We start from the raw sequence: 26,380 nt of genomic DNA on the forward strand, positions 1-26,380 counted from the left end.
GGAAGTGGGGAGGCTGCAGAAGGATCTAGACAGTTTGGGAGAGTGGTCCAGGAAATGGCTGATGAAGTTCAATGTGAACAAATGCGAGGTCTTGCACTTTGGAAAAAAGAATAAAAGCACAGACTACTTTCTAAACAGTGAGAAAATTCGTAAAGCCAAAGTATAAAGGGACCTGGGAGTGCTAGTCGAGGTGCAACATGTAGGTTGAGTCTGTGATTAAGAAAGCGAATGCAATGTTGTCATTTATCCCAAGAGGGTTGGAATGTAAAAGCAGCGATGTGCTACTGAGACTTTATAAAGCTCTGGTTAGGCCCCATTTGGAGTACTGTGTCCAGTTTTGGTCCCCACACCTCAGGAGGGACATACTGGCATTGGAGCGTGTCCAGCGGAGATTCACACGGATGATCCCTGGAATGGAGGTCTAACATATGAGGAACGGCTGAGGATCCTGGGATTGTATTCATTGGAGTTTCGAAGATTAAGGGGAGATCATGGCTTGGAAAGGGTGGACACTGGGAAATTGTTTCCGTTAGGTGAGGAGACTAGGACCCGTGGACACAGCCTTAGACTTAGAGGGGGTCAATTCAGAACAGAAATGCGGAGACATTTCTTCAGCCAGAGAGTGGTGGGCCTGTGGAATTCATTGCCGCAGAGTGCAGTGGAGGCCGGGACACTAAATGACTTCAAGGCAGAAATTGGTAAATTCTTGATGTCACAAGGAATTAAGGGCTACGGGGAGAATGTGGATAAGTGGAGTTGAAATGCCCATCAGCCATGATTGAATGGCGGAGTGGACTCGATGGGCCAAATGGCCTTACTTCCGCTCCTATGTCTTATGGTATACCATAACCCAGAGACTGACAGATTCACTGTGTATACCCTAACCCAGAGACTGACCAATTCACCGTGTATACCATACCTGAGACTGACCGATTCACCGTGTATACCATACCGCAGAGACGAACCGATTCACCGTGTATACCCTAACCCAGAGACTAACCGATTCACCGTGTATACCAAACCTCAGAGACTAACCGATTCACCATGTATACCATACCCGAGACTGACCGATTCACCGTGTATACCATACACCAAAGACTAACCGATTCACCGTGTATACCACACACCAGAGACTGACCAATTCACCATGTGTACCATAACCCCGAGACTGACCGATTCACCGTGTATACCATACAACAAAGAATAACCGATTCACCGTGTGTACCATATCCCAGAGACTGACCGATTCACTGTGTATACCCTAACTCAGAGACTGGCCGATTCACCATGTATACCATACCCCAGAGACTGACCGATTCACCGTGTATACCCTAACCCAGAGACTGACCGATTCACCATGTATACCATACCCCAGAGACTAACCGATTCACCATGTATACCATACCCCAGAGACCGACCGATTCACCGTGTGTACCATAACCCAGAGATTGACCGATTCACTGTGTATACCCTAACCCAGAGACTGGCCGATTCACCATGTATACCATACCCCAGAGACTGACCGATTCACCGTGTATACCCTAACCCAGAGACTGACCGATTCACCGTGTATACCATACCCCAGAGACTAACCGATTCACCATGTATACCATACCCATAGACTGACCGATTCACCGTGTGTACCATAACCCAGAGACTGACCGATTCACCATGTATACCATAACCAGAGACTGACCGATTCACCGTGTGTACCCTAACCCAGAGACTGAACGATTCACCGTGTGTATCATGACCAGAGATTAACTGATTCACCATGTGTACCGTAACCCCAAGACTGACTGACCGTGTGTATGGTAACCCAGGGACTGACCAATTCATCGTGTGTACCATAACCCAGAGACTGACCGATTCACTCTGTATACCGTAACCCAGAGACTGACCGATTCACCATGTGTGCCATAACCAGAGACTAACCGATTCACCGTGTGTATAGTAACTATTAGACGGACCGATTCACTGTGTACCCTAACCCAGAGCCTGACCGATTCACCATGTGTACCATAACCCAGAGACTGTCCTATTCACCGTGTGTACCAAAACCCGGACACTGACTGATTGACCGTATGTACCATAAAGTGAAAGCGCACAACTCATCATGTATCCTAAGTTCTTCCACACCCTTGTACAAATCCCTGATTGACTTTCCATGGAACTCCGTTGAATGTCAGTCTAATTTCCTTTTGAGAGCCTTGGTTCAACGTCACATCACACTCTCAGATACTACATTCCAGACCCTAATACCTGAATTGAAAAATGTGGTGCTGGAAAACCACAGCAGGCCAGGCAGCATCCGAGGAGCAGGAGATTCGACGTTTCAGGCATAAGCCCTTCATCAGGGCTAATACCTGAAGTCACCCTGCCTCCCCCACACTCTCAGACAGTACATTACAGACCCGAGTCACGAATTGGCAGGGTTGGATTTGTCCTTTTTATGTACACAACATACCTGGGCAATTTTTAATGACTTTGTACGGTAGATGCCAGTGTTGTAACCTTACTGGAACAGTTTGGCGAGGTGAGTGGCAAGTGCTGGAGTCCTGGTCTTCAGTACTAAAGCCACAATGTTATCAGGGACCAATGCCTTTACAGTGTTCAGTCTCCAAGCCTGTCTTCATATCACATGGAGTGAATTGAATTGGCTGGAGACTGGTATCTGTGATGTTGGGGACCACCGGAGGAGACCATTCTGTTTTGTATCTCTGGATCTGAACAATTATCTGTGAACCATGTTGCTGGGTCTGAATAATTCATTGTGTGTATCAGTAAGTTGTGGTGTTTTTGGATTAACTGTCTGTCCTGTCTGTTTCTGTCCAGGGTAACTCTAGCTGTGAACCATGAACAGCGAACACAAGCAGCACTTAGCCTGATGAATGAGATGTTGTGTGACACCATTCAGCTTCCAGCCACTCGTTCACGAGCTCCGAGGGAAAGGCTACTCAAGTCAACTCAAAGCACTCAGTCCCGGCCGCACACCACACAAAGAGGGAGGTAAGTAGAGCAGGACCTCCCCTGACAGGGATTGAACAGACACACTCCTGCTCAGACTTGGCCATCCTGAGGCTGTGCGGTGAGAAAACCTATCCACCCCTTTCCTCAAACTCACCCTGAAGCCGATGATCACTCCATCCCTCAGCCGCTTGTACAGGACCAAGGTCAGCTATTGTAGTGCAGAATATAAATCAATACACTCCCGTCCCTGTTCCCAGTGCTTCACGTGACTCAGAGAATGTTTCTGCAGTTGGTGGGTGTGTGTGTGTGTGTGTGTGTGTGTGAGAGAGAGAGCCGCTGTTGTGTGTGTGTGTGAGTCAGTGAGAGAGGGGTGTGAGTAATGAGAGTGATTGACCTTTCCCCTGTCGCTCTGTTCTGATCCAGGAGGTGTGCAGCATCTCGCAGTCTCTCAGCTGGTCGGGCCGAGCACAGTTTTGCAGGAACCTACTCGATGGTGACTCGGTGCCGTTCTGTGTCTGCATCACCTGGACCTGGGCGACCCTCAGGTAAGTCAGGAACTTTGGGCCCTCTCGGAGGGGGGGAGGTCACTTCCTCACTCACTCTCCATTGCCCCCTCCGAGGGACAGGTCAGTCACTGCTCACCCCCCAGGGGGAGGGGGTGGTTCCACTGCTCACCACCCCCCAAGGGGAGGGTGGTTACTGCTCACCCCCTCGGGGGAGGGGTGGTCACTGCTCAGTCCATTCACCGGGGGTGGGGGGGGGGGGGTGGGGGCGGGGGCAGAGAGAGCACAGTCAGTCATTGCCTGTGTGAACAGTACAGTCACATAGGGACAGGCACCTTCTGCAACTGGTCTGCAGCTTGAAGCTGGTATTATATCGACCTGGTCATACTCTCTTTCAGTATCACCCTGAGTATCCCTCACATTCAGCACCTCCAGGCTCCAGCTGATCCACACTGATACCAAGCCCAAGTAACGAGTCTGATCCCAATGTTGTTTTGGTTCAGGAGTCTTGAGAGCTGCAGCCCAGAGCAGACCTTACTCAGATACCAGGCCGACCGATATCAAACAGGAGCAGGCCTGGTCATCATCTCCTCCCCTTTCCAAAGGGGGCAGTATCAGACAGGGTCCCTTGCTGCAATGTGAAAGCTCAGTACTTCACCGAGTGCGATCGTTCCTTCACACCAGCCCCTTCCTGCTGTAATAGCAACACCAAAAGGGCTGGGCAAACCCAGCAGCTCGAGCAGTATCTGTAACAACAGAGAAACAACGGGTTACATTTCGAGCCCAATATGATGACTTCACAATTGAAGGAAGAGGATTTATCCTGTACAGAAAGGAAAAAGGAGCAAATGGAGCAAAAAGGAAGATTAGGAAGTATAAGTCTCACTCAACAAAAGGCATGGGGAGCACTAATGATTTTCCAAACATCGACTGGGACTGCCATAGTGTTCAGGGTATGTACAAGAAAAGTGTGTACAAGAAAAGTTTCTGATTCAGTATGTGGATGTACCTACTAGAGAAGGGGCAAAACTTAACCTACTCTTGTGAAATAAGGCAGGGCAGGTGACTGAGGTGTCAGTGGGGGAGCACTTTGGGGAAGCGACCATAATTCTATTAGATTTAAAATAGTGATGGAAAAGGATAGACCAGATCTAAAAGTTAAAGTTCTAAATGGGAGAAAAGCCAATTTTGACGGTATTAGGGAGGAAATTTCAAAAGCTGATTGGGGCAACAGTTCACAGGTCAAGGGACACCTGTAAAATGGGAAGCCTTCAGAAATGAGATAACAAGAATCCAGAGAAAGTATATTCCTGTCAGGGTGAAAGGGAAGGCTGGTAGGCATAGGGAATGCTGGATGACTAAAGAAATTGAGGGTTTGGTTAAGAAAAAGAAGGAAGCATATGTCAGATATAGACAGGACAGATCGAGTGAATCCTTAGAAGAGTATAAAGGCAGTAGGAGTATACTTAAGAGGGAAATCACGAGGGCAAACAGGGGATATGAGATAGCTTTGGCAAATAGAATTAAGGAGAATCCAAAGAGTTTTTACAAATACATTATGGACAAAAGGGTAACTAGGGAGAGAATAGGGCCCCTCAAAGATCAGCAAGGCGGCCTTTGTGTGGAGCCGCAGAGAATGGGGGAGATACTAAATGAATATTTTGCATCAGTATTTACTGTGGAAAAGGATATGGAAGATATAGACTGTAGGGAAATAGATGGTGACATCTTGCAAAATGTCCATATTACAGAGGAGGAAGTGCTGGATGTCTTGAAATGCATAAAACTGGATAAATCCCCAGGACCTGATCAGGTGTTCCCTAGATCTCTGTAGGAAGCTAGAGAAGAGATTGCTGGGCCTCTTGCTGAGATATTTGTATCATCGATAGTCACAGGTGAGGTGCCGGAAGACTGGAGGTTGGCAAACGTGGTTTAAGGAGGGCGGTAAAGACAAGCCAGGGAACTATAGACCGGTGAGCCTGACCTCGGTGGTGGGCAAGTTGTTGGAGGGAATCCTGAGGGACAGGATTTACATGTATTTGGAAAGGCAAGGACTGATTTGGGATAGTCAACTTGGCTTTGTGCGTGGGACATCATGTCTCACAAACTTGATTGAGTTTTTTTGAAGAAGTAACAAAGAGGATTGATGAGGGCAGAGCAGTAGATATGATCTATATGGACTTCAGTAAGGCATTCGACAAGGTTCCCCATGGGAGACTGGTTAGCAAGGTCAGATCTCATGGAATACAGGGAGAACTAGCCATTTGGATACAGAACTGGCTCAAAGGTAGAAGACAGAGGGTGGTGGTGGAGGGTTGTTTTTCAGACTGGAGGCCTGTGACCAGTGGAGTGCCACAAGGATCGGTGCTGGGTCCTCTACTTTTTGTCATTTACATAAATGATTTGATTGCGAGCATAAGAGGTACAGTTAGTAAGTTTGCAGATGACACCAAAATTGGAGGTGTAGTGGAGAGCGAAGAGGGTTACCTCAGATTACAACAGGATCTTGACCAGATGGGCCAATGGGCTGAGAAGTGGCAGATGGAGTTTAATTCAGATAAATACGAGGTGCTGCATTTTGGGAAAGCAAACCTTAACAGGACTTATACACTTAATGGTAAGGTCCTAGGGAGTGTTGCTGAACAAAGAGACCTTGGAGTGCAGGTTCATAGCTCCTTGAAAGTGGAGTCGCAGGTAGATAGGATAGTGAAGAAGGCGTTTGGTATGCTTTCCTTTATTGGTCAGAGTATTGAGTACAGGAGTTGGGAGGTCATGCTGCGGCTGTACAAGATTTTGGTTAGGCCACTGTTGGAAAATCGCGTGCAATTCTGGTCTCCCTCCTATCGGAAAGATATTGTGAAACTTGAAAGGGTTCAGAAAGGATTTACAAGGATATTGCCAGGGTTGGAGGATTTGAGCTGTAGGGAGAGGCTGAACAGGCTGGGGCTGTTTTCCCTGGAGCGTCGGAGGCTGAGGGGTGACCTTATAGAGGTTTACAAAATTATAAGGCATGGATAAGATAAATAGACAAAGTCTTTTCCCTGGGATCGGGGATTCCAGAACTAGAGGGTACAGGTTTATGGGGAGAGGGGAAAGTTGTAAAAGAGACCTAAGGGGCAACGTTTTCACACAGAGGGTGGTACGTGTATGGAATGAGCTGCCAGAGGATGTGGTGGAGGCTGGTACAATTGCAACATTTAAGAGGCATTTGGATGGATATATGAATAGGAAGGGTTTGGAGGGATATGGGCCAGGTGCTAGCAGGTGGGACTAGATTGGGTTGGCATGGACGGTTTGGACCGAAGGGTCTGTTTCAATGCTGTACATCTCTATGATTGTAGGATCCAGAATATATAAATAACAGAATATGGATGAGCTCTGCTCAAAGCAGCACTAAGAAACCGAGATATTGACAAGTAAATCGGGACTCTGTAGAATTCTCTGCCCAAGGAAGCAGTCGAGGCAGCTTCATTAAATATAATCAAGCTGGGGTTTTGCATGGTTGGGGAATAAAGAGTTAATAGGATAATGCAAGGAGGAGGAGCTGAGATGGTGGATAGATCAGCCATGATCTTAGTAGACAATAGACAATAGATGCAGGAGTAGGCCATTCAGCCCTTCGAGCCTGCACCGCCATTCAATATGATCATGGCTGATCATTCCCAATCAGTATCCTGTTCCAGCCTTATCTCCATAACCCTTGACTCCACTATCTTTAAGAGCTCTATCCAATTCTTTCTTAAATGAATCCAGAGACTGGGCCTCCACTGCCCTCTGGGGTAGAGCATTCCACACAGCCACCACTCTCTGGGTGAAGAAGTTTCTCCTCATCTCTGTCCTAAATGGTCTACCCCGTATTTTTAAGTTGTGTCCTCTGGTTCGGCACTCCCCCATCAGCGGAAATATGTTTCCTCCTGCCAGAGTGTCCAATCCTTTCATAATCCTATACATTTCAATCAGATCCCCTCTCAGTCTTCTAAACTCAAGGGTATACAAGCCCAGTCGCTTCAGTCTTTCAGTGTAAGGCAATCCTGCCATTCCAGGAATTGACCTCGTGAACCTACGCTGCACTCCCTCAATAGCCAGAATGTCTTTCCTCAAATTTGGAGACCAGAACTGTACACAGTACTCCAGGTGTGGTCTCACCAGGGCCCTGTACAGCTGCAGAAGCACCTCTTTGCTTCTATACTCAATTCCTCTTGTTATGAAGGCCAGCATGCTATTGGCCTTCTTCACTACCTGCTGTACCTGCATGCTTGCCTTCGTTGACTGGTGGACAAGAACACCAAGATCTCTCTGAACAGCCCCTTTACCTAATTTGATACCATTGAGGTAGTAATCTGCCTTCCTGTTCTTGCCACCAAAGTGGATAACCAGACATTTATCCACATTAAACTGCATCTGCCCACTCACCTAACTTGTCTAGGTCACCCTGTAATCTCCTAACATCCTCATCACATTTCACCCTACCACCCAGCTTTGTATCATCAGCAAATTTGCTAATGTTATTGCTGATACCATCTTCTATATCATTTACATATATTGTAAAAAGCTGCGGTCCCAGCACGGATCCCTGCGGTACCCCACTGGTCACTGCCTGCCATTCCGAAATGGAGCCGTTAATCACTACCCTTTGTTTCCTATTAGCCAACCAATTCTCTATCCAATCTAGTACTTTGCCCCCAATACCGTGCGCCCTAATTTTACTCACTAACCTCTTGTGTGGGACTTTATCAAAAGCTTTCTGAAAGTCCAGGTACACTACATCCACTGGATCTCCCTCGTCCATCTTCCGAGTTACATCCTCAAAAAATTCAAGAAGATTAGTCAAGCATGATTTCCCCTTCATAAATCCATGCTGACTCTGTCCTATTCTGTTACTATTATCCAGATGTGCCGTAATTTCATCCTTTACAATAGTCTCCAGCATCTTTCCCACCACTGAGGTCAGACTAACTGGTCTATAATTTCCTGCTTTCTCCCGCCCACCCTTCTTAAAAAGTGGCACAACATTAGCCACCCTTCAATCCTCAGGAACCGACCCCGATTCTATTGAACTCTGGAAAATAATCACCAGCGCATCCACGATTTCCCGAGCCACCTCCTTCAGTACCATGGGATGCAGGCCATCAGGTCCCGGAGACTTATCAACCTTCAGACCTAACAGTCTCTCCAACACCAAATCCTGGCAAATATAAATTCCCTTCAGTTCAGGTCCTTCAGCCACTGTTACCTCAGGGAGATTGCTTGTGTCTTCCCCAGTGAACACAGATCTGAAGTACCCATTTAATTCCTCTGCCATTTCTTCATTCCCAGTAATATATTCCCCTGTTTCTGTCTTCAAGGGCCCAATTTTTGTCCTAACCATTTTTTTGCCTTGGACATACCTAAAAAAGCTTTTACTATCCTCCTTTATATTCTTGGCCAGTTTACCTTTGTGCCTCATTTTTTCTCTGCGTATTTCCTTCTTACTAATCCTCTGTTGTTCTTTAAAAGCTTCCCAGTCCTCAGTTTTCCCACTTATCTTCGCTAAGTTATACTTTTTCTCTTTTAACTTTATATGTTTCTTTACTTCCCTCGTCAGCCACGGCCACCCATGTCTCCTCCTGGGATCTTTCTTCCTTTTGGGAATGAACTGATTCTGCAACTTCTGCATTATACACAGAAATATCCGCCATTGTTCCTCCACGGTCTTCCCTGTTAAGGTATTGCACCATTGAACTTTGGCCAGCTCTTCCCTCATAGCTCCATCGTTCCCTTTATTCAACTGAAATATTGTCACTTCCGATTGTACCCACTCCCTCTCAAATTGCAGATTGAAGCTTATTGTATTATGGTCACTACTTCCCAATGGCTCCTTCACTTCGAGGTCACTGACCAATTCTGGTTTGTTACACAATACCAGATCCAGAATCGCCTTATCCCTGGTCGGCTCCAGCACCAGCTGCTCTAAAAATCCATCTCTGAGGCACTCCACAAAGTCTCTTTCTTGAGACCCGATACCATCCTGATTCTCCCAGTCTCCCTGCATGTTAAAATCCCCCATAACAACTGTAGTAACATCTTTGCGACAAGCAAATTTCAGCTCCTGATTCAACTTACATCCGACATCCAGACTACTGTTTGGGGGCCTGTAGATGACTCCCATGAGGGTCTTTCTACCCTTAGTGTTTCGAAGCTCTATCCACACTGACTCTACATCCCCTGACTCTAGGTCCCCCCGCACAAGGGACTGAATATCCTCCCTTACCAACAAGGCCTCCCCACCCCCTCTGCCCGTCAGTCTGTCCTTACGATAGCACGTGTAGCCTTGAATATTCATTTCCCAGGCCCTGTCCCCATGAAGCCCCGTCTCAGTTATCCCCACAATATCGTATCTGCCAATTTCCAAAGGAGCCTCAAGCTCATCCACCTTGTGTCTAATGCTTCGTGCATTCATATATAGAATTTTTAATTTGTTACTGCTCTCACCCTTCCCCTCAACCCTTATTTCACTCAACTTTACAGCATGATGCCTTTTCCAGTTTTCTGCCTCCTTGATACAGTTGTCTTTCTTAACTTCTCTTGTTCTAACTACCCCTTCAATTTCCTTTTTAAACATCCAGTTTGTCCCCTCCCCCCGCTACTTAGTTTAAATGTAGCGGTGTTGCAGCAGAAAACCTGCCTGCCAGAATGCTGATCCCTGATCTATTAAGGTGCAAGCCGTCTCTCTTGTAGAATTTATGGTTACCATAAAATATACCCCAGTGATCCAAGAACTTGAAACCTTGCTCCCTGCACCAGTTCCCCAACCACACGTTCAAGTCCATTATCTCCCGGTTTCTGGCCACACTAGCCCGAGGAACTGGAAGCAAACTGGAGATAACCACCTTGGACGTCCTGCTTTTTAGCCTTCTTCCTAGTTCTCCGAAGTCTCGCTGTAGTATGTTCCTCCTCTTCTTCCTGACATCATTTGTGCCGACATGTACCACCACCTCGGGCTCTTCACCCTCGTCCTTGAGGATGTCCTGCACTCTGTCCGCGATGTCTTTCACTCTAGCACCAGGAAGGCAACACACCATCCTTAAATCCCGTCTGCTGCCACAAAAACCCCGGTCAGTTCCTCTCACGATGGAGTCCCCTATTACCACGGCTCTATGCGATGTCCGACTCTTCCGCTCTGCTTCTGCGGCAACTTTTGATTGACAAACATGGCCGCCTTGCGAACTGGCAGTGTCATCAGACTCTACTGTTTCCAAAAGCTTCAACTTGTTCCTGACAGGTACTTCTCCCGGCGTCTCTTGCACCTGTCTCCTCTCTGCCTTCCTCATCGTCTGCACTCTTCTGCTCTCTTCTGGCATGATTGGTGTAATAACATCACTGAAGGTCTTGTCCAGAAAGATCTCGTTCTCTCGGATGAGCCTAAGGTCTTCGAGTTCTTTCGTCAGTGCTGCAATATGCTCGGTCAATTGCTGAATGTGCGCACACTTTCCACACATATACGAGCCAGACACACCAGAGTCGTTGACCTGCCACATCAAACACGTAGCGCACTGAACCAGCTGAGCAGTCATGTCTTCACCCTCTTCAACTGTGGCGTAATCTCTTTACTCAACCTCCTTATCAAGATTCCTGAGGTGAAGCCTCACTCTTCGAACTAAACTTCCTTAGACCCTCTTCCTATGGCAAGTCTGTGGACTCTTAATTAAGGTTAGAGGAGGAGGGAGGGAGGGAGACCCTACTTTGTAGGACCTGGGGTTTAGAACACACCCACTCAAATAACAATCACTTACCTTCCCAACCGGCTTTGCACTCCGTCTGAACTTCCGCCCAGCTCCCGCCGCTCTCTGATTGGTGGAGCAGGCTTGACGGGCCAAATGGCCTCCTCCTGCTGTAATTACTGTTTAAAAATGTAGATTAGGCAAAATGGAGGGCACTGACCATGTTCTGAAGTTGTTGAGCTCAGTGCTGAAGGCTGTGAAGTACCCCAGAAGAAAATACGTTGTTTCTGCAGCGTGTATTGGGCTCTGTCCCTCATTAATTACAGGGAATGTGGGCACTGCTGCCATGGTGTCTCCCAGAACAATAGCCTAGCTCTCAGCATGGTTTGTTCAGTGAGATACCATGGCACCATCGTGATCTCCTGACTTTACTGGAACACTGCAACTGACTGAGGACAGAACTCTGAGTACAGGACATTGGTGAGGCCTCTTCTGGAATACTGTGTGCAATTCTAGACGCCCTGTTATAGGCAGGAAATTATTCAGCTGGAGAGGATTCAGAAGAGATTTACTGGGATATTGCCAGGTGTGGGAGGTTGTAGTTATAAAGAAAGGCTGAATAAGCTGGGACTGGAGTAGATTTCAAGATGAGCGGGTGTGTTTTTAAGGTGAGCAGAGAGAGATTTAGAAAAGACATTGGGGGAAAATCTTTTACATAGAGAGTAGGTTTGCATGTGGCATGAACGTCCTGAGGAAGTGGTGGATGTGGGCACAATGTTTGGGAGACAGTTAGATAAGGACATGGGTGGGAACAGTTTGGAGAGATGTGAGCCAGGAGCAGGCAGGTGGGTCTTGTTCAGTTTGAGAACATGGTTGGCTTAGACTGGTTGGACAGAGGGGCCTGTTTCCGTGTTGTCTGACTCTCTGTCTATGAGTATGAGCAAGGCAGTGTCTAAAACAGTGCTGACATTGAGAAGAGGTGATCCACAGAGCAGTCACCCAGTCTGCATTTGGTCTTGCAATAAATACAGGAGACTAGGTTGAGTGAAGTTCAGGTAAATCACTGTTTCATCTGGAAGGTGTGTTTGGGCCTTGGATTGTGAGGAGGGAGGGGGTGAATAGGCAGGGGTTCCACCTTCTGTGCTTGCAGGGGAAGGGAGGGGGGGGGGGGTCAGGTGGTCAGAGGAAATAGATGTGGAGGTGCCGATGTTGGACTGGGATGGACAAAGTTACAACTCACACAACACGAGATTCTAGTCCAACAGGTTTATTTGGAAGCACTCGCTTTCGGAGTGCTGCTCCTTCATCAGGTGGTGCAGGGTCATAAGACACAGAATTTATAGCAAAAGATGACAGTGTCATGCTACTGAAGTGATAAATTGAACAAAGCTAGATTGCTGGAAGCAGAGCAGACAAGGAAAGGAAGAATCTGAAGTGGAGCGATGGGAATGAAGCAACATCAATTAATTTTCCCAATTCCTGGTGAGGAAAGAGCAATACCGATAATGTCTTTGAAGTCTCAGAGAGAGAGATTTTGCAGGAGGGGGTCAACCAAGTCATATTGGAATGGGGAATGTTCCACATACTTCCCAGAAAGACAGACAGTGCTGGGCTGGAACTTCCTGAACCTTGGAAAACGTGAGAAAAATAAAAGGAGAACAAACTGAGCCAGGTGCTGGGATTGGTGGATGGAGGGTGTTCAAGTCTGTTCAAGCAAGAAGTGAATAGGTCCCAGTCTGGAGTATTGTGCGCAGCTTTTGGCCCCATACCTCAGGAAGGATGTACTGTCCCTGGAGCGGGTTCAGAGGAGATTCACGAGAATGGTCCCAGGAATGGAAAGCTTATCTTATGAGGAATGTTTGAGGACCCTGGGTTTATACTCAATGGGGTTTAGAAGGATGAGGAGGGACTCTAATTGAAACAGACAGAATACTGAACAACCTGGGCAGAGTGGATGTTGGGAAGATGTTTCCATTGGTAGGAGAGACTACGACCCTAGGGAACAGCCTTAGAGTAAAGGGAAGACCTTTTAGAATGGAAATAGGGAGAAACGTCTTCAGCAAGAGATTGGGGAATCTGTGGAATTCATTGCCACAGAAAGCCAGGTCATTGAGTATATTTAAGATAGAGATCGATAGGTTCTTGAGTATCAAGGGGATCAAGGGTTACAGGGAAAATGGGATAGAGAAACTTATCAGAGCTGAAAATGTGTTGCTGGAAAAGCGCAGCAGGTCTGGCAGCATCCAAGGAGCAGGAGAATCGACATTTCGGGCATGAGCCCTTCTTCAGGAATGAGGAAAGTGTGTCCAGCAGGCTAAGATAAAAGGTAGGGAGGAGGGACTTGGGGGAGGGGCATTGGAAATGCGATAGGTGGAACGAGGTTAAGGTGAGGGTGATAGGCCGGAGTGGGGGTGGGGGCAGAGAGGTCAGGAAGAAGATTGCAGGTTAGGAAAGTGGTGCTGAGTTCGAGGGTTGGGACTGAGACAATGTGGGGGGAGGGGAAATGAGGAAACTAGAGAAATCTGAGTTCATCCCTTGTGGTTGGAGGGTTCCTAGGCGGAAGATGAGGCGCTCTTCCTCCAGGCGTCGTGTTGCTATGGTCTGGTGATGGAGGAGTCCAAGGACCTGCATGTCTTTGGTGGAGTGGGAGGGGGAGTTGAAGTGTTGAGCCACGGGGTGGTTGGGTTGGTTGGTCCGGGTGTCCCAGAGGTGTTCTCTGAAACGTTCCGCAAGTAGGCGGCCTGTCTCCCCAATATAGAGGAGGTTACATCGGGTGCAGTGGATGTAGTAAATGATGTGTGTGGAGGTGCAGATGAATTTGTGACAGATATGGAAGGATCCCTTGGGGCCTTGGAGGGAAGTGAGGGGGGAGGTGTGGGCGCAAGTTTTGCATTTCTTGCGGTTGCTGGGGAAGGTGCCGGGAGTGGAGGTTGGGTTAGTGGGGGGTGTGGACTTGACGAGGGAGTCGCGGAGGGAGTGGTCTTTTCGGAATGCTGATAGGGGAGGGGAGGGAAATATATCCCTGGTGGTGGGGTCCGTTTGGAGGTGGTGGAAATGACGGCGGATGATACGATGTACCTGGAGGTTGGTGGGGTGATAGGTGAGGATCAGTGGGGTTCTGTCCTGGTGGGGATTGGAGGGGCGGGGCTCAAGGGCGGAGGAGCAGGAAGTGGAGGAGATGCAGTGGAGAGCATCGTCAACCATGTCTGAGGGGAAATTGCGGTCTTTGAAGAAGGAGGCCATCTGGGCTGTTCGGTTTTGGAACTGGTCCTCCTGGGAGCAGATGCGGCGGAGACGAAGGAATTGGGAATATGGGATGGTGTTTTTACAGGGGGAAGGGTGGGAGGAGGTGTAGTCTAGGTAGCTGTGGGAGTTGGTCGGTTTTATAGTAAATGTCCGTGTTGATTCGGTCGCCAGAGATAGAAATGGAAAGGTCTAGGAAGGGGAGGGAGGAGTCTGAGACGGTCCAGGTGAATTTGAGGTCAGGGTGGAAAGTGTTGGTAAAGTGGATGAACTGTTCAACCTCCTCGTGGGAGCACGAGGCAGTGCCGATACAGTCATCGATGTAGTGGAGGAAAAGGTGGGGGGTGGGGCCAGTGTAGCTGCGGAAGATGGACTGTTCCACATATCCTACGAAGAGGCAGGCATAGCTGGGGCCCATGTGGGTGCCCATGGCTACTCCTTTGGTTTGGAGGAAGTGGGAGGATTGGAAAGAGAAGTTGTTCAGGGTGAGGACCAGTTCAGTCAGTCAGTCAGTTGGTATGGCAGGAAAGGAAGAAGTGGAGGGCTTTGAGTCCTTCGTGATGGGGGATGGAGGTGTACAGGGACTGGATGTCCATGGTGAAGATAAGGCGTTGGGGACCGGGGAAGTGAAAAATCATGGAGGAGGTGGAGGGCGTGGGTGGTGTCCCGAACGTAGCTGGGGAGTTCTTGGACTAAGGGGGACAGGACCGTGTCGAGGTATGCAAAGATGAGTTCGGTGGGGCAGGAGCAGGCTGAGACAATGGGTCGGCCGGGGCAGTCAGGTTTGTGGATTTTGGGCAGGAGGTAGAAACGGGTGGTGCAGGGTTGTGGGACTATGAGGTTGGAGGCGGTGGATGGGAGATCCCCTGAGGTGATGAGGTTAAGGATGGTCTGGGAGATGATGGTTTGGTGGTGGGAGGTGGGGTCATGGGCGAGGGGGCAGTAGGAGGAGGTGCCTGCGAGCTGGCAGTGGTGTAAAGATGGGTGCGCCAAACTACTACCGCGTCTCCCTTGTCTGCCGGTGTGATAGTGAGGTTGGGGTTGTAACGGAGGTAGTGGAGGGCTGCACGTTCCGAGGGTGGGAGGTTGGAGTGGGTGAGAGGGGTGGAGAAGTTAAGGCGGTTAATGTCGCGGCGGCAGTTGGCTATGAAGAGATCGAGGGCAAGTAAGAGGCCAGCACGGGGTGTCCAGGTGGATGGGGTGTTTTGGAGGCGAGAGAAGGGGTCGTCAGAGGGTGGGCGAGAATCTTGGTTGAAGAAGTAACATGCGGCGAGACATTGAACAATTCTTCCACCGTCATCGCCTCCGCGCCTACTTCTTCAACCAGGATTCTCGCAACCGCAAGAAATGCAAAACTTGCGCCCACACCTCCCCCTTTACTTCCCTCCAAGGCCCCAAGGGATCCTTCCATATCCGCCACAAATTCACCTGCACCTCCACACACATCATTTATTGCATCCGCTGCACCCGATGTGACCTCCTCTATATTGGGGAGACAGGCCGCCTACTTGCGGAACGTTTCAGAGAACACCTCTGGGACACCCGGACCAACCAACCCAACCACCCCGTGGCTCAACACTTCAACTCCCCCTCCCACTCCACCAAGGACATGCAGGTCCTTGGACTCCTCCATCGCCAGACCATAGCAACACGATGGTTGGAGGAAGAGCGCCTCATCTTCCGCCTAGGAACCCTCCAACCACAAGGAATGAACTCAGATTTCTCTAGTTTCCTCATTTCCCCTCCCCCCACCTTGTCTCAGTCCCAACCCTCGAACTCAGCACCACCTTCCTAACCTGCAATCTTCTTCCTGACCTCTCCGCCCCCACCCCCACTCCGGCCTATCACCCTCACCTTAACCTCCTTCCACCTATTGCATTCCCAATGCTCCTCCCCCAAGTCCCTCCTCCCTACCTTTTATCTTAGCCTGCTGGACACACTTTCCTCATTCCTGAAGAAGGGCTTATGCCCAAAACGTCAATTCTCCTGCTCCTTGGATGCTGCCTGACCTTTTCCAACAACACATTTTCAGCTCTGATCTCCAGCATCTGCAATCCTCACTTTCTCCTCAAGAAACTTATCAGCCAGGATTGAATTGCAGAGCAGTCTCAATGGGCTGAATGGCCTAATTTCTGTTCCAGTGTTTGATGATTTATGGAAAGGAACAAATCTGCAATAAAATAACTGAAAGGACAAGCATTTTAGAGTAATTATAACGGTGGGCTTTAATGGCCTGAATGTTATGGCAATAGTGATAGTGCTTGGGACAGAGCTGGGGAAAGATTGTACTCAGAAGCAGAATTAGAATTCGAATCGCCTTTCTTGTCATTTTTATAAATGACCTGGATGAGGGCGTAGAAGGGTGGGTTAGTAAATTTGCAGATGACACTAAGGTCGGTGAAGTTGTGGATAGTGACGAAGGATGTTGTAGGTTACAGAGGGACATAGGAGGAGAAAGTGAGGACTGCAGATGCTGGAGATCAGAGCTGAAAAATGTGTTGCTGGAAAAGCGCAGCAGGTCAGGGGGCATCCAAGGAACAGTAGGATCGACGTTTCGGGCATGAGCTGCATTGTCACTGACACCATCAGGTGTTTCATCATTTAGGTCGAGGCAAAACATCCCAAGGGACTACTTGATAAATAAAGGAAGATTTTTAGTATCCTGGCCAATATTTACCCCTCAAATTATCTGTTCAAACAAACAGTTGACTATTTATTTCATCACTGCTTGTGGGATGTTAATGCATGCAAATTTTGTACCACCTTCCCTCCAAGTAACCCTGCTTCTGAAATCTATTTCATTGGCTGCAAAATACATTTGTCTATCCTCAGGTCCTGGAAGGAACAATATAAAGGAGTGCTATTTTCTTTTACATGGTAAAAGTAGCTCCTTGAAAGTGGGGTCGCAGGTAGACAGGATAGTGAAGGCGGCGTTTGGTATGCTTTCCTGTATTGGTCAGAGCACTGAGTACAGGAGTTTGGAGGTCATGTTGCTGCAGTACAGGACATTGGTTAGGCCGCTGTTGGAATATTGTGTACAATTTTTGTCTAGGAGAAAGTGAGGACTACAGATGCTGGAGATCAGAGTCGAGAGTATGTTGCTGGAAAATGTACAGCAGATCAGGCAGCATCCAAGCAGCAGGAGAATCAACGTTTCGGGCATAAGCCCCTCATCTTGATGCTGCCTGACTTGCTGTGCTTTTCCAGCACTATACTCTCAACTACAATTCTGGTCAGCCTGCTGTAGGAAAGATGTTGTGAAACTTGAGAAGGTTCAGAAAAGATTTACAAGGATGTTGCCAGGGTTGGAGGGTTTGAGCTATAGGGAGAGGATGAATTGGCTGGGGCTGTTTTCCCTGGAGCATCGGAGGCTGAGGGGTGACATTATAGAGGCTTATAAAATTATGAGGAGCATGGATAGGGTAAATAGACTTGGTTTTTTCCCTGGAATCGGGGAGTCCAGAACTAGAGGGTACAGGTTTAGGGGGAGAGGGGAAAGTTATAAAAGAGACCTAAGGGGCAACGTTTTCACACAGAGGGTGGTGCATGTGTGGAATGAGCTGCCAGAGGATGTGGTGGAGGCTGGTACAATTACAACTTTTAAAAGGCACCTAGATGGGTATATAAATAGGAAGGGTTTAGAGGGATATTGGTCAAGCGTTGGCAATGGGACTAGACTAATTTAGGATATCTCTCGGCATGGATGAGTTGGACCGAAGGGTCTGTTTCCGTGCTGTATATCTCTATGAACTCTATATTAAATTAGTGCAGTGGAAAGTTTGTGACAGAACACTACAGCACAGAACAGGCCCTTCAGCCCACAATGTCGTGCCGACCATTGATCCTCATGTATGCACCCTCAAATTTCTGTGACCATATGCATGTCCAGCAGTCTCTTAAATGTCCCCAATGACCTCACTTCCACAACTGCTGCTGGCAACGCATTCCATGCTCTCACAACTCTCTGTGTAAAGAACCTGCCTCTGACATCCCCTCTATACTTTCCGCCAACCAGCTTAAAACTATGACCCCTCGTGTTAGTCATTTCTGCCCTGGGAAATAGTCTCTGGCTATCGACTCTATCTATGCCTCTCATTATCTTGTATACCTCAATTAGGTCCCCTCTCCTCCTCCTTTTCTCCAATGACAAAAGTCCGAGCTCAGTCAATCTCTCTTCATGAGATAAGCCCTCCAGTCCAGGCAGCATCCTGGTAAACCTCCTCTGAACTGTGTCCCCTGCAGCCCTGTGTGTGTCCCTCCTGGAGTTCTGTGCATTCCCCCCGGAGCTGTGTGTGGGTCCCCCTGGAGCTCTGTGTCCCCTCCCCCCCCCCCCCCCCCACCCAGAGCTCTGTGTGTGTCCCCCAACCCCCCTCCCGAAGCTGTGTGTCTGTGCCCCCAGAGCTCTGTGTGTGTCCTCCCCAGAGCTGTGTGTGTGTGTCCGAAGCTCTGTGTGTCCCCTCCATCCCGCCTCCCAGAGCTGTGTGTCTGTCCCCCCCCCCCCCGGAGCTGTGTGTGTGTGTGTGTGTGTCCCCGGAGCTCTGTGTGTCCGTGCCCCCCTGGAGCTCTGTGTGTGTCCCCCACTTCCCCTCCCGGAGCTGTGTGTGTCCCCGGAGCTGTGTGTGTGTGTGTGTGTGTCCGGAGCTGTGTGTGTGTGTGTGTGTGTGTGTCTCGGAGCTGTGTGTGTGTGTGTGTGTGTGTCCCCCGGAGCTGTGTGTCTGTGTGTCCCCGGAGCTGTGTGTGTGTGTCCCGGAGCTGTGTGTGTGTGTGTGTCCCCGGAGCTGTGTGTGTGTGTGTCCCCGGAGCTGTGTGTGTGTGTGTCCCCGGAGCTGTGTGTGTGTGTGTCCCCGGAGCTGTGTGTGTGTGTGTGTCCCCGGAGCTGTGTGTGTGTGTGTGTCCCCGGAGCTGTGTGTGTGTGTGTCCCGGAGCTGTGTGTGTGTGTGTGTGTGTGTGTGTGTGTCCCGGAGCTGTGTGTCTGTGTGTCCCCGGAGCTGTGTGTGTGTGTGTGTGTCCCGGAGCTGTCTGTCCCCTGGAACCATGTGCTCACAGGTTTTAGGATTGAAGAGTGGAAGCTGAAATAATCAGTGAATCGAAAAGGAAGTTGGGAGGCACTTGAGAGAGATAAACGTGCAAGATTACTGGGATTGGTTGGGGGCAGTGGGAATAATCAAACTTCTGGCTTCCTCCTGTACCACTAAAAACTCTGTGACTCCACAGAAACTGCTCGAAACAAGCTCCTTGAACGTGGCCAATCTGAGGAACAAGGTCTGGGTTTCTGTTCCCAAGGGGAAATGTAAATCAGGTTGAGAAATGCTGAATTCACTGCATTTTACTCTTCAGTGGAAGAGAACAGCTTTTTCCTGCCCTCCCAGGCATACACCTTAGTGCGGCCTTTCTATGGCTCAGGGAGGGTGGGGAACCAGCATAGGCCCATGGGGTCACAGAGAGAGCCAGCAGTGCAGGGTGTAATTCTCTGGGGATCCCGGCAAGTTCATCGTGATCGGCTGCGCTTCTTTCCTAGACCGCCATCAGACCTCAGTCAGACCTTCCTTCCAAATTCCATGCTCCGCACAAGATGAATCCAGCTCAGACGCTGACTCCCTGACCCACTGGAACCCCCCAGAACAGATTCGTCAGATTCTGGACCGTGAGGATGACCTGTTCCTGCAGGTCAGTGCACAGCCTGGGCTAGGGAGCACGGATGGGTCCAGCTGGGAATGCGGAGGAATGGGAGGGCTGGGCCCAGCTGGGAATGGGACAGGGCTGGGCCCAGCTGGGAATGGGACAGGGCTGGGCCCAGTTGGGAATGGGACAGAGTGGGACAGGGCTGGGCGTAGCTGGGAATGGGACAGGGCTGGGCCCAGCTCAGAATGGGACAGGGCTGGGCCCAGCTGGGAATGGGACAGGGCTGGGCCCAGCTGGGAATGGGACAGGGCTGGGCCCAGCTGGGAATGGAGAAGGGTTGGACCCAGCTGGGAATGGGGCGGAGTGGGAAAGGGCTGGGCCCAGCTGGGAAGGGGATGGAGTGGGACAGAGCTGGGTCTAGCTGGGAATGGGGTGGAGTGGGACAGGGCTGGGCTCAGCTGGGAATGGGGCAGGGCTGGGCCCAGCTGGGAATGGGACAGGGTTGGGCCCAGCTGGGAGGGAGGCAGAGTGGGGCTGATGCTGGGAGCCTGGTTAGTTTAGGAGGAGCATTGATGGGTCTGAGCAGTTGGGAGTGAGTTACTGGTGCTCCCTCAGTTTACACTGACTGTATTACACAATGGTTTGTTTCCCTAGGTTGCTGATTTGCCGAAGGCAGCTAGCCCAGAAGCTGCAGCTCAGTCTGATAGCAGCAGCAGCGGTACCCTCAGTAATCTGGACTGGACGGCAGTTAACAAGATGCTGGCCAGTGTGGAACAGTCCTGACTTGTGCAACATTCACCCACAAAGACATCACAACTCACCACAGGTCACCTCTGTTGGTGGGACTGAGTCTCGCCATCTGTAGGAAAGAAACCACCTTACAGGCCACCGAGACAAGGAGTGACCCTTACCCAAAATAAACCCGGACTCTGGACAGTTACACAGGGCCTGCTGAATAAATACACCTCACTGGAACTGTTTTGTCCCCTTTCCAGGTTTAACACATGGATGAGTACGTGCCCACGGTGAGTATGTGCCCAGGGTGGGTACGTGCCCGGGGTGAGTACGTGCCCGGGGTGAGTACGTGCCCAGGGTGGGTACATGCCCAGGGTGAGTACGTGCCCAGGGTGGGTACATGCCCAGGGTGGGTACATGCCCAGGGTGAGTATGTGCCCACAGTGAGTACGTGCCCGGGGTGAGTACGTGCCCAGGGTGGGTATGTGCCCAGGGTGAGTACGTGCCCAGAGGTTATATGGAAATGGAATTTTGGTAATACTGACGATATTGAATGTTGTTGATCCCAGATCTGATTGGATATCAGATATTCTATTTGTATATCATTATCTTGTTTCTATGGGACGCTGGGGGTGGCTGTTACCCACAGAAAATGGTGTCTCCTTCCTTTATAAATAAAAGATTTATACTCCAATGGGAAATCGGTCCAATCCAAGGTGAGCCTCCAAGGTACTCTCTTTAAACTTCGCTGGAGTGAGGCACTGGGCACTGACTGAATCAGAGAGTGAGACACTGGGCACTGACTGAATCAGAGAGTGAGACACTGGGCACTGACTGAATCAGAGAGAGAGACACTGGGCACTGACTGAATCAGAGAGTGAGACACTGGGCACTGACTGAATCAGAGAGTGAGACACTGGGCACTGACTGAATCAGAGAGTGAGATACTGGGCACTGACTGAATCAGAGAGTGAGACACTGGGCACTGACTGAATCAGAGAGTGAGACACTGGGCACTGACTGAATCAGAGAGTGAGACACTGGGCACTGACTGAATCAGAGAGTGAGACACTGGGCACTGACTGAATCAGAGAGTGAGACACTGGGCACTGACTGAATCAGAGAGTGAGACACTGGGCACTGACTGAATCAGAGAGTGAGACACTGGGCACTGACTGAATCAGAGAGTGAGACACTGGGCACTGACTGAATCAGAGAGTGAGACACTGGGCACTGACTGAATCAGAGACTGAGACACTGGGCACTGACTGAATCAGAGACTGAGACACTGGGCACTGACTGAATCAGAGAGTGAGACACTGGGCACTGACTGAATCAGAGAGTGAGACACTGGGCACTGACTGAATCAGAGACTGAGACACTGGGCACTGACTGAATCAGAGAGTGAGACACTGGGCACTGACTGAATCAGAGAGTGAGACACTGGGCACTGACTGAATCAGAGAGTGAGACACTGGGCACTGACTGAATCAGAGAGTGAGACACTGGGCACTGACTGAATCAGAGAGTGAGACACTGGGCACTGACTGAATCAGAGAGTGAGACACTGGGCACTGACTGAATCAGAGACTGAGACACTGGGCACTGACTGAATCAGAGAGTGAGACACTGGGCACTGACTGAATCAGAGAGTGAGACACTGGGCACTGACTGAATCAGAGAGAGAGACACTGGGCACTGACTGAATCAGAGAGTGAGACACTGGGCACTGACTGAATCAGAGACTGAGACACTGGGCACTGACTGAATCAGAGAGAGAGACACTGGGCACTGACTGAATCAGAGAGTGAGACACTGGGCACTGACTGAATCAGAGAGTGAGACACTGGGCACTGACTGAATCAGGGAGTGAGACACTGGGCACTGACTGAATCAGAGAGTGAGACACTGGGCACTGACTGAATCAGAGACTGAGACACTGGGCACTGACTGAATCAGAGAGTGAGACACTGGGCACTGACTGAATCAGAGAGTGAGACACTGGGCACTGACTGAGTCAGAGAGTGAGACACTGGGCACTGACTGAGTCAGAGAGAGAGACACTGGGCACTGACTGAGTCAGAGACTGAGACACTGGGCACTGACTGAGTCAGAGACTGAGACACTGGGCACTGACTGAGTCAGAGACTGAGACACTGGGCACTGACTGAGTCAGAGACTGAGACACTGGGCACTGACTGAATCAGAGACTGAGACACTGGGCACTGACTGAATCAGAGACTGAGACACTGGGCACTGACTGAATCAGAGACTGAGACACTGGGCACTGACTGAATCAGAGACTGAGACACTGGGCACTGACTGAATCAGAGACTGAGACACTGGGGACTGACTGAATCAGAGACTGAGACACTGGGCACTGACTGAATCAGAGAGTGAGACACTGGGCACTGACTGAATCAGAGAGTGAGACACTGGGCACTGACTGAATCAGAGAGTGAGACACTGGGCACTGACTGAATCAGAGACTGAGACACTGGGCACTGACTGAATCAGAGACTGAGACACTGGGCACTGACTGAATCAGAGACTGAGACACTGGGCACTGACTGAATCAGAGACTGAGACACTGGGCACTGACTGAATCAGAGTCTGAGACACTGGGCACTGACTGAATCAGAGTCTGAGACACTGGGCACTGACTGAATCAGAGAGTGAGACACTGGGCACTGACTGAATCAGAGAGTGAGACACTGGGCACTGACTGAATCAGAGAGTGAGACACTGGGCACTGACTGAATCAGAGACTGAAACACTGGGCACTGACTGAATCAGAGAGTGAGACACTGGGCACTGACTGAATCAGAGACTGAGACACTGGGCACTGACTGAATCAGAGAGAGAGACACTGGGCACTGACTGAATCAGAGAGAGAGACACTGGGCACTGACTGAATCAGAGAGTGAGACACTGGGCATTGACTGAATCAGAGAGTGAGACACTGGGCACTGACTGAATCAGAGAGTGAGACACTGGGCACTGACTGAATCAGAGAGTGAGACACTGGGCACTGACTGAATCAGAGAGTGAGACACTGGGCACTGACTGAATCAGAGAGTGAGACACTGGGCACTGACTGAATCAGAGTTTGAGACACTGGGCACTGACTGAATCAGAGAGTGAGACACTGGGCACTGACTGAATCAGAGAGTGAGACACTGGGCACTGACTGAATCAGAGAGTGAGACACTGGGCACTGACTGAATCAGAGAGTGAGACACTGGGCACTGACTGAATCAGAGAGTGAGACACTGGGCACTCACTGAATCAGAGAGTGAGACACTGGGCACTCACTGAATCAGAGAGTGAGACACTGGGCACTCACTGAATCAGAGAGTGAGACACTGGGCACTGACTGAATCAGAGACTGAGACACTGGGCACTGACTGAATCAGAGAGTGAGACACTGGGTTCAGTCTGAATCAGAGAGAGAGACACTGGGCACTGACTGAATCAGAGAGTGAGGCACTGTGCACTGACTGGGCAGAGACTGAATCAGAGAACAGGATGTTTCAGGGGCATGGAGATTCTGTTCAATGAGGTGCAATCCAGTCAGTGCTCCAATTCAACCCTTATTCTCTCTCATTTGTATCTGTTCCCATCCAGCCCTGTGTGGTATGGCATTTCAAATGCTCAGTTAAATACTTCCTGAATGTGTTGTGAATTCCTGCCTCCAGCACTCTTGTAGATAGGGAGAGAGTATAGGTATCCACCTGAAGTTTTCTCTCAAATCCCCTCTAAACCTCCGAGTTGCGCTCTCTCTCTCACACACACACACCTCTGCCCCTGATAGTTGACCCCTCTCAGAGGGAACAGTTTAGATTACTTAGATTACTTACAGTGTGGAAACAGGCCCTTCGGCCCAACAAGTCCACACAGCCCCGCCGAAGCGCAACCCACCCATACCTCTACATCTATCCCTTACCTACACTACGGGCAATTTAGGATGGCCAATTCACCTGACCTGCACATCTTTGGACTGTGGGAGGAAACCGGAGCACCCGGAGGAAACCCACGCAGACACGGGGAGAACGTGCAAACTCCACACAGTCAGTCGCCTGAGGTGGGAATTGAACCCAGGTCTCTGGCGCTGTAAGGCAGCAGTGCTAACCACTGTGCCACCGTGCCGTCCCTGTCCATCCTATCTCCACCCTAAAACCTTGGTACCAGATCCCCCTCAGCTATTCAATCCCCATTTCATCTCCTTGGTGGAATGCTGCTGGTATCAACAGCCAGTTTCTCTGGCTCATCATAATTTAGTGCAGCTAAAACTGATTCACGACAGTACAATGATAAAGTCCCTCTGTGTTACTGATTTGTTTTGGTTCTATCAGTCATCTGAACAGGCCCATTTCCCTTCAACAGGTCAATTCTGGGAACAAATTGTTGAAGCCCATCTAACCTACACTATTCCATGTACGTCCATATGCTTGTCCAATGACGATTAAATGCACTTAAGCTTGGTGAATCTACTTCTGTTGCAGGTAAAGCATTCCATACCCTTACTACTCTCTGAGTAAAGAAACTACCTCTGACATCTGCCCTATATCTATCACCCCTCAATTTAAAGCTATGCCCCCTCGTGCTCGCCGTCACCGTACTTGGAAAAAGGCTCTCCCAGTCCACCCTATCTAACCCCCTGATTATCTTATATGTCTCTATTAAGTCACCTCTCGACCTTCTCTCTAACGAAAACAGCCTCAAGTCCCTCAGCCTTTCCTCGTAAGACCTTCCCTCCATACCAGGCAACATCCGAGTAAATCTCCTCTGCACCCTTTCCAAAGCTTCCACATCCTTCTTATAATGCAGTGACCAGAACTGTACACAATACTCCAAGTGCGGCCGCACCAGAGTTTTGTACAGCTGCAGCATAACCTCATGGTTCCAGAACTCGATCCCTCTATTAATAAAAGCGAAAACACTGTATGCCTTCTTAACCACCCTGTCAGGAGAAAGTGAGGACTGCAGGTGCTGGAGATCAGAGCTGAAAATGTGTTGCTGGAAAAGCGCAGCAGGTCAGGCAGCATCCAAGGAACAGGAGAATCGACATTTCGGGCATCAGCCCTTCTTGCCTGACAGGTACATACTTATGTAGGACACACAGGAGCTTTTCCTTGAATAAGCTCCACATTTCTAATGTGCCCATCCCCTGCAGTTTCCTTCCCCATCCTATGCTTCCTAAATCTTGCCTAATCGCATCTTAATTGCCTTTCCCCCACCTGTAACTCTTCCCCTGCGGTATATACCTCTCCCTTTCCATCACTAAAGTAAACATAACCGGATTGTGGTCGCTATTGCCAAAGTGCTCACCTACTTCCAAGTCTAACACCTGGTCGGGCTCATTACCCAGTACCAAATCTAATGTGGCTTCGCCCCTTGTTGGCCTGTCTACATACTGTGTCAGGAAGCCCTCCTGCACACACTGGACAAAAACTGACCCATTACTTAGTGTGGAAACAGACCCTTCAGCCCATGTCCACACTGACCCACCGAAGCGCGACCCACCCACACCCATTCCCCTACATTTACCCCTTACCTAACACTATGGGCAATTTAGCATGGCCAATTCACCTGGCCCACACATCT

General features: G+C 49.6%; 1 protein-coding gene across 7 annotated transcripts in view; it reads left to right on the forward strand.

The window, feature by feature from the left end:
* Positions 1–21,467, forward strand: part of cplane1 (ciliogenesis and planar polarity effector 1) — a 254,280-nt gene extending 232,813 nt beyond the window's left edge. For all 7 annotated transcript variants that reach the window (XM_072592860.1, XM_072592875.1, XM_072592868.1 and 4 more), the window contains 4 exons: positions 2,836–3,009; positions 3,394–3,515; positions 19,935–20,083; positions 20,693–21,467. In XM_072592860.1, the coding sequence (XP_072448961.1) occupies positions 2,836–3,009; positions 3,394–3,515; positions 19,935–20,083; positions 20,693–20,821 (574 nt within the window). In that variant the 3' untranslated portion in view covers positions 20,822–21,467. The remainder of the gene's footprint in view (positions 1–2,835; positions 3,010–3,393; positions 3,516–19,934; positions 20,084–20,692) is intronic.
* Positions 21,468–26,380: the final 4,913 nt, after the last annotated feature.

This window comes from Chiloscyllium punctatum, chromosome 2 (assembly GCF_047496795.1).
Source record: "Chiloscyllium punctatum isolate Juve2018m chromosome 2, sChiPun1.3, whole genome shotgun sequence".
Lineage (NCBI taxonomy): Eukaryota > Metazoa > Chordata > Chondrichthyes > Orectolobiformes > Hemiscylliidae > Chiloscyllium > Chiloscyllium punctatum.